We start from the raw sequence: 9,830 nt of genomic DNA on the forward strand, positions 1-9,830 counted from the left end.
ACGCAGTATGAACTCTTTATTTATTTTCCTGCGGATTAAAATTTTGAAATAGTTTGTGAATTTATTGTATATATTTATAGTTATTGAAAAGAACAGTTATTGCTCGTAAGCATATTAATAATTAAACTTTTTAAAACTAGTTGTAGGTCACATTTTGCACAGGCAAGTTTCAGAAGGTTCCCGGTAGTGTGAATATTCAATTTGTCAATAATAATTTCAATTTAACTATTTAGATAAACCATTACAACTGTTTTTTCAGAAATAAGTGTTTTGATTTCACTAAAAATTAATCAACGGTATCTATTCAAGTCAATTTATATCTTTCTATGAAAACTATATAATATGTATAATTGTACTAATTACATTGCCCAAACACGTTTTTGTATATCCGTCGTCATTCTTGAATCGTCTTGAATCGTCATTCTTAATTAAATTAAAAATATTTCTGATTTTAGTATATTATTCTTGAATGATTTGTCAAATCTTTAGTAAATTAATTTTATAACCCTTAAATTGAATATCAGAATTTAATTATTTTTATAAAATGAAAATGCTTTAAAATAAATATTTGAATCTGAAAATTCTTGTCCACTTAACTCAAAAACACTTCTGTTTTATGAAGTTACAACTAATAAATAATAGTAAATAATTTCATGAAGAGAAAATAATTTAAGAAATAAGAATATTAGAGAGTGCTATTGTTGATCCCGAATAATGTGCAGAATTTATTTTGGGAAAAACAAATGTTATTTTTATTTATTTTGTGCATTATATGGAATACCTAAATTAATATGTTTAATTTCATAATCCAAAAATTGAAATATTTTCTTGAATTCTTGATACATATATCTAATATTGCATATGCTCAAATAACGAGCATATAACGTTTTAACACGTATTTTATTACATACTGTTTCTTTGAATGTTATGATCGTGACTGTGTTTTATAACTGGGAAAGTAATAAAGATATACTTGAGAGACACGAATAAGCAATAAAACCAAGCATCACTTAATTTTCCAATTATTGAGAAAAGCTGAGATACTTCTTAATAAGAACGTCTTCTGAGTTCCTTAGGAACAGCATTAATTCCCTATCGTCTCTTGAAAAAAGAGTTCCAGATAAAACTCTGCCTGTACAAATAGTTCCAATTAAATGCAAAATATCTCAATTGGGTATCTTTTTCTCTCGTCTAGGAAGTTTTCTACGAACGAGTGTTTGAGATGTGTAATATCAAAAGGCAGAATTCTATTGGAAATTTCTATCGTGGATTTTGTGAAAAAAAACGAGTTAATAAGAAAAGAGTAGTCGGGTGAATGTATTTATATTTGTAAAAATTTAATGAATGTTAGATGCTTGTTAACTTCAATTAAGGTAAGGTATTGTAATCGTCCAAAAATTAAAAATGAAATTTATTGCATATTATCAGAAGAATTTAGGTATACCTTAGTAAGAATTGATGTGCGCGAATGTATGCAATAGTTTTCATAAAATAAAATGTAACACATATATTTATTATTTTTTTTATTTTAATTTTTTTTTATACAGAAATGTGGTTTAGTGAAAATCGAGTTGAAATAGATTTTATTTTATATTAGTTGTTTGTGCAACTATATACAGAATATATAGTATTTAATTCATATAGAATAATTCATATAGAATTTATTTATTAACTTTCCGGATATGTTTGTTTTCATAAAAAAGTCCGATTTGTCATTTTATGTCTTCTCGACATTTTAAGCATTTGAGATCAAATTTGAAAAAAGTTTTGACCTATCATCGATCTTTTCTTGAAAACCGCTGGGTCGATTTAAAAAATTTAAAAGCTGTTTGATATATCACGATGCATTGTTACGACAATGAGCAGAGCCGTTACTTAGTAAATAACAGAAATGTTAAAAAAAAATCACCCACATTTTAGCCAGAAATTCTGAATCGATTGTATAAATTCAAAAACGATTCGGAGAATATTATTTGGCAGTCGTGCTGATTAATTTTGGCAAAGCCAAAAAATTCTGATGATTTTTTTTTATTTTGATAGATATCATGGTTCTAAAGAACATGCTGAAATTTGACGGCCCAACGACAAGTAGTTTAATTTTAAAAACTCGTCAAAGTTTCAAAAAATATTATAGTCAAAAGTTGTGAGATATGATAAGTCAAACATTATCAATTCATTAAAATTTTGAATAATAATCTACAATTTTAGCACATATAATCGTGTCTTGGCAATATAATTAATATAATTAAATTTGAAATTTAAATGCGTTAAATTTAGTCTAAATATCTAAATCTCAATTTTAGTTGAAGTCAAACATTCATGCAACTTTCAACTAGTTTTAATTGCTATTTATTGTCAGATTCTTATTATAGCTTTATGATGGTGTATGATTTCCTTGGGCTAATATTAACTTTTTTATAAACACTTTCAGTCTTTCTCATGTTTTTTGGAATATTTAACTCTCTTTTAATCACAAACATGAAAAAAAATATAGTTAAGCTATATTTTATAAACGAACCGCCTCCTTTCATAGAATTTTTTTTTTCCTAGCGACATCTACTTTTTAATTGAGCCCTATTTCTTCTCTTTCCTATTTGATATTGCGTGATTATCACTTGACCTTGAATAGAGAACTCAGACTCCGACGATCGTTGGTGGGGCAGTATAGTGAACGACTTGTAAGGGATAACACATAATGCTAATTTAGGTTTCCATATTTTAGATTTTAAATTATAACACACTGATGATGAGACGAACCTAGACTCGAAACGTTTGTAAAAATATTATTTAATAAGTTAGTGCAAAAAGATGTTGTATGTTCATATTTCTACTTTTATATATATATATATATATATATATATATATATATATAAAGTATGTATATATATATATATATATAGGTATACGAATTAATTACACTGTGGATTCTCTGAAACCGCCTCTTGTTGCCATTATGCATGACATCTTAATGGAGATCATTCCTGTTCAAACTTTTAGGTAGCTGGATACAAACTGCAGAGAAACTTGTAATATATGCGCATGAATAAAATGATTTTATTATGAGACCTTAATAGGAAAACATAAAACGAATTTATTTAATATATTAAGACACATATTAGTAAAATAAATAATTAAGATATAAATAATATGTTTTTATATATTTATTTTTAGTTAAGGTATAATAGTTGTGTGACAGAACAATTAATAACCTCTTAGAAACTTCTTGATAGTTTTTCAGGCAATATATTTGAAATAGGGCTTATAATTTTGGAAAACGTGTTTTTTTCATTCTTCAAAATCTACTAATCAAAATTATTAAAATAAACTAATCTAATTCAATTGTTGATTTTTATCATTGTGCATAATACATGATAAAACTAAATCTAAAATATTTCGTTTAAATTGACATTGGAATACCTTACAAAACTTGAGGATTATAATAATGTGTTATTGATATACATACAAACAGACATTTATAAAATTCAGTTTCAAAATTATTTTAATATTAAGCAGTATATTCAATTAATTGTTGCTTCATATACTTTAACAATATTTTTGTCACAATTTGGAATTTATTTAAATCATTAAATATATTATTCTTATGATTATGTGATTCTACACATTTATTACATTGCTATTAAAGTTACTCAATTATCAAAATTATATATTTGAACACTTTTCTAAAGATTAAGCCTAAATTTGTTACTACACCTATTACATGTCCAACTTTACTATCAAATCGCTCTGGAAACTGATATAGTCTTCCTTGACCTCTTCATCATTTATTGGCAATCCTTTCAAATGTTCATTTTGTAATATAAAGTCTCTTAAAACTTCTTTTTCCTCTGCCTGTTTAGCTTTTTTAAGATCTTTCGCACGTTTCTTGTTTCGTTGTTTACGCTGATTTTTAAGTTTTTGACCTACAATGCTTGAGTTCTTTCTATACACATTTTGCTGAACATTGTCTTCAAATTTAACTGATTTCTTGTTTTCAGTGTCTTCTTCTATTATTAAAGAATTTGAATCATGAATTGTTAAATCTTCACTATTTGCAGATGATTTTAAAATTCCTCTGGGAACATCAGATAAAATATCAGAATCGTTATAAAATCTATTAATTTGACAGTGTCCGACCAAATTGTGATTATTAGTTGTTTCTTCGTGGCGTTCTTTGACAGCAACTGATAAATTATTTCTACTCTGCGCATTTTCTAAAGCAACATCATTTGATGAATCACTTGAAGAAGAATCATCTTTTTCATTTACGTTCATCATTTCTTCTGTTGTTTTTTCTGCATCAGAGTCATCTGAGTCATTTTCATATTCCTTGCTACCTTCGTTATCAGGCATCGGATACACTTCCAAATACTGACTGTTTACACCAGCTTCAAACTCACTAGGAATATTTTTATCATCTAAAGTAAGCTGAACATTTATATTGTTACACCATATACTAGTTTCAAACTCGACGATGTTGCAATTAATTTTTATACATAAACCATAATTTACAGTAAAATAACCAGATCCTACCGAAGCGCATTTTATTTTAAACAAGTCTTCATCTTCCCTGGATACTAAACTATCAGGCAAGATATTTTTAACGTCCATGATTAGAATAAGAATATTCTCAGATCTATGGCTTTCAAACTTTGGTAGTTCGTATATAATGTCGTCGTGGAAGAATGGGAGATTTTCATTGACTTCTGATTGAACGATTACATTTTCCGATAATTCAGAATTTATTGTCTCGTTTAGCACAACTATTTTACTGTTTTCACTATTATTTTCTTCGCTTTCTGGAATTTCTGGATCACTATCCACACCGCTGTCAACATGTTCCGGCAAATCCATAAAATCTTCATTTTGTTGAATCTGCGGAGACGCATTGTAAACGTCTCTTCTAACGGGCAATGTTATTACCAATCGTTGTTTATCCTTCTCAAATTTTGCAACACCTTCATCTGCATTTACCGGATACGGTAATGTCAAGTTCAACTTATATTTTGAAGGTTTCTCACAAAGCAATGCAATAGTTTTTTCTGTAACATCCAAATCCATACCATTAGCAGATTTGAGCATTGGTAGTTGTATTTCTACTATAATATGCGATGGAACTGTGATTAATAATTTTGCATTCATATTTTCCGTATAGTCCTGCATGTCTATACCATGTCTATGTTTAATACAATATTTAGGAATTGTGTACGGCGAGTCATCTGGTTTGGACAGTTTAACACACGGCGACTCTGGTATAACTTTTGGTGGTGCCTTTTTGGCTTTTGGATATATTTGATCATAATATTCAATATCTTTTGGATCTGGTTTTACACCTGGAAGATCTTTTCTAATAACTGTGGGCATAGCCATTCCTTTATATTTGCCCTTGACTAATTTTAAGTTTTTTCTATCCAATTGAACTTGAAATTGTTTTTCAATACCATCGCAAGCGGTGTCGTTCAATAGCTGTTTAAATTTTGGATTTTTTGATGCGTAGTCAAGAGCAGTTGGATGAAAAACTACATCGTATATTGTTATTATTTTATATTTTTTATCGTAATCTTCTTTCGCTTCTGAAAGACTGTAAGGGATACTCCAAGACACACCAGATTTATTGTTTTCTTGCGCGAGTTCATATCGTGGCACTTTCATTAAATCATTATAACAAATGTTTATAAAAGCTCTTTTTTCTCCAGCTATACAGGTTTTGAGTACATAACCAGGTTGAGGATGAACAAATTTTATATCAACTCCTCGATCTCTCTCTAATTGTGTTAATTCTTTTTCGTAAATTTTCTTGTTTTCAGGATCAGATATTTCTTTAATATATTCACCAAATAATTCACGAAACTTTTCATTTTTTAATGACTCACCGATTTTGTCCAATTCTTCGCGGGTTATGTCCAGATCTTCAAGACGTGATGATCGCTGCATTTTATTATTTTTTAGAATATTTTAGAGAAACCACACACTTTTGTTATCACTTGAACAGAAATTTTATTATTGATGTACACTTTACCGTATGTTTATTTTGTTGCCAGGTTACGGCTGACTCAATCGGACTCAATGTGCTACTGCGCACTAATCAGCAAAGGGCGAAATATAACTTTTTCATTTGTACGTGTACAGTTTTATTTATGTTATGTCAAAAATGTATTTTGTTCAAAGTTTAATATGATATCATTTTGTTTTGAGAGAGTGTAATAATATTACTATAATAACTTTACATATCAAATATCAATAAAAATACCAATATCAAATATCAAATACCAATAAAAACAAAAAGAAATGATTATAATTTTTTAAGTTCATCCGACAAAACTGAGTGTTTTGACATTCTTATATTTTTGTATTTTATTTTACTACTAGGCCACAAACACTTTTGGGCAAAGAATAATTGTAAATGAAATAGAGTGCGTCAATTAAAAGCCTCGTCTATTGAACTTGAAGTAGAAAACACAAAGTACAAAGTGATCATACATGTGATTAATAGTGCGATTTTTGATCATATAACTTTTTAAGATTTGATCAACATGTATATATAAAATAAATTAGTTTTTTGAAACACTTCCATAGTAGCAAAATGTCGACTATTCAGAGGGATTTCAACCTTATTTATACCAAGGTTTAATTAATAAGTATATGGAAAATAAACTCGTATTTTGAAATACTTCCATAAAAGCGATTAATTGACGATTTAGAGCGATTTCGATCCCTCTCTCTTCTCTCTCTTTTTATGAATGGCTCACGCAAAAATCTCACTCAAAAATTTAAGGAAAAACAAGATTAGTAAACTCGCCTATAAATAATGATTATAGGTATAGATAATGTTTTATCAATTATACAAAATTTCAACATTTTATTTATAGCATATTTATTTGAAGACATAGTTATTATATTAAATAATATTAATCTTTTATTGAAGATTTTAGTAACTTATCGAAATAAAAAATTGTTATAATTTAAACTATAAACACTACAATGCGTGATCTATAACATATCAATCAAAATATCAGCATCTTATTTTAGTTTCTAATGTATCAAAAATATGTTTCGTTGTTAAAAATTAATCATCATAAAAATCACTTAGCTGTATATATGTAAAATCGTTAAGGATACATATAGCCGCAATATCAATAATGACTTATATGCATTGGTTTATTCAACGATTTTTCTTTATGATTCAAGTTTGAATGCAAATCAGAATTGAAATACAACGCAAATAATGTAAATTTATATTCAATGGGAATATATTATGTTAACGCGGATGAAAATATATTAGGTAGATAACGAGCTCGTGTATATAATTGAGTAGGTAGTCTGGAAGTAGTTTGAAGTAGCAAAAGAAATATACTCCTTTTTTCGTACTGACTCGCTTTTTAGCATATTCTCCATTCATGATAGTCTTAATCGGGACTTAAACATGCAAAGCCTTGCGATCATTATTTATAATATGTTCGAGATGATATCATGAAAGTATGTACGTTCTGATTGAGCTTGTAACGGTAATATAAAGTCAATTTCTGCTTAGAAATGATAATTAATCTCGATAGTAAGTCTTGGAAAAAAAAGTATATGAAGACGTTAAGCTCGCATAAGACAAAAAAATAATTAATCTCGTAAGTATAGGCATACTTTTATTTTTTATTCCCGCGAAGAGCTAATCAAAAGACTGTAATTAATACATTTTTTTTATCGAATGTATACTGAACGTGGTCACTTTGAAGCAAGTTTCAAGTTCTATGGTTCTATGTATTTTGTATATTTGCCTACTTGAATCTTAAAACATATAAACAAATCTATTATTGTACATATGCAACATAGTTTAACAAAAAGCTTTTTATTTTTTATATTGTATTTTAAAATTATCAACTTGAATATTAATATTGTTGTTATTATCTACACAAAATGTGTTTTGATAATAAATGTATTTGATTAATTTGATTAATAACTTCCCTTTCTTTTATATATCTTTACGATTCATAGCTTTTTGTTGTGTGCGTGTGTATGTGTGTTCAGATACTTCGTCGACGATTACGGGAATACAAATTATTAGAGAAATGAAGTAATTGTTGCTTAATAAATTCTTTAACAAATATTGTTTTACTTAAACAAATATTGGTTTTGCAACTTCACTCATCATGTAATTAAAATTAACATACATTCATTGACCGCTTGTATTTTTTTTACTTTTTCGCTGGCGATAGAATCTCATTCTTTGAACAGCTGTAATATCTGTCTTGCCTAAAAATATTTTCCATTTTAATAACTTCAAAGATTTATAGAAACTACGAATATTAAACTTACGTTTAATTGATTTTTTTATTGTTAATTTGTTTTATTATTTTCAAGGAACAGGGTAAAATATTCTTCTGATTCAGGCATATTTCATAAATCAAGATTCGTACTACGATGTAACTTCAAATGTTTATTTATCTATGTCGATTTCCTGTTGATATTGGTACACTTACAACGTTGACGCCGGTACGCATTCAACGACAGATCTGTGTTTATACGCAACGACTAATCACAATCGGCCCGTATAAAAATGATATCATCGAGAGCGAATGACGAATCATTGGCACTCGACTCTTATCTTATCGACTCTTATCTGCCGAAACGCACTTCCGTTGCATTTGTACGGATTTACACCCTAGTCGCGCCTAAAGAAGTTTTACTTCAAAACAATTTGATTCGTTCAAATCATTCATTGATTTTATTGTATGCGCAATATTTGTAAGATACAAAAATAGTTCGTTCCACATTATGTTCTATATATTTGATAAGTCAAAAGTCATATATGCGGATTTGAAAATATACTGAGCAATATGTAATTATAGGTATTCGATTGCTTTTCGGTTCTTGCATGTCGGCTTCAACGTAAAAGACTTGCGTGCAGGACTATATCTGTTCTTAGCAACATGCATACGTTTGGCCTACATCGAATGGGTTCATTTTGATCAATTATTCGCATACGGGAAAGAAACCAATTTACATTTTATTATGCGGGAAACTAATTTTAAACATGGTCGGAAATATTCTTAAAATGCTAAAGTGGCTAGGTTATTTGAAATTGTTAGTAATTGATTAAAACATTGTTCATAAGAAATATTGTCATTTTAATACCCAAATGTGAATTTTATAATTTGCAAATTTTATAATTTTTATTGCTCTGAGATGAAAATTTTATATGGCAAAAAGATTACTGAATTTTTGTGTTGGTAGGGCGTGGCACAAACGTCCAACTTGACTATAACTAGTAATACCGTGGAAACCAAACCAACTACATCTAGGTTGGTTTGGTTTCCACCATCTCCATCTAAGTTTGCCCAAACAATTATCAACCTATATATGTTCAGTAAAATTCCCAGCTAGTTAGTCATTGTGAAAATAAGTTTTTTTACTATTTTACTATTTGTGTGTGTAAAATTTTGAACTTTATCTGTCCCTTTTTACCTCTTAGGCTGGGTAAGAGAAAGACTTCCAGGGAGCAAAAAGGTCCACAGTTATTTATGTAAACTATTGCTAATTGCGTGATTCATTTAAAATAAAAAGTATAACATTTTGCTAGATTGATAATATTATTTACGATTTTAGTTTTATAAACTAATTAACTTCCCGTAGGGTAAGCTATTGTAATGGGCCGAAAATCGAAATTCAAAATTTTTACATTTATCGACGTTTTGAAGGTGTCTGAACGTTTTGGCATACCTCAGAAAAAATGGATGTGTGTGTGTATGTATGGATTAATGAACTTAAACAAATAATTTTAAATTTGCAATTCAGTTGAGATAATTCTTATATATATTAGACAATGTTACAATATATATAAT

General features: G+C 28.3%; 1 protein-coding gene across 1 annotated transcript; it reads right to left on the reverse strand.

The window, feature by feature from the left end:
• Nucleotides 1-3,714: 3,714 nt before the first annotated feature.
• Nucleotides 3,715-5,931, reverse strand: LOC113373957 (protein kintoun). The gene has a single exon (XM_026614221.1). It carries the CDS (start codon nt 5,929-5,931, stop codon nt 3,715-3,717), a length of 2,217 nt encoding a protein of 738 aa, XP_026470006.1.
• Nucleotides 5,932-9,830: the final 3,899 nt, after the last annotated feature.

Source organism: Ctenocephalides felis, unplaced genomic scaffold (assembly GCF_003426905.1).
Source record: "Ctenocephalides felis isolate EL2017-DRISC unplaced genomic scaffold, ASM342690v1 CF-g0.4_SCAFFOLD_01604, whole genome shotgun sequence".
Classification (NCBI taxonomy): Eukaryota; Metazoa; Arthropoda; class Insecta; order Siphonaptera; family Pulicidae; genus Ctenocephalides; species Ctenocephalides felis.

Excerpts from the sequence above, each read along its gene's own strand:
- LOC113373957 (XM_026614221.1), bottom strand. The coding sequence starts at position 5,931 with ATGCAGCGATCATCACGTCTTGAAGATCTGGACATAACCCGCGAAGAA.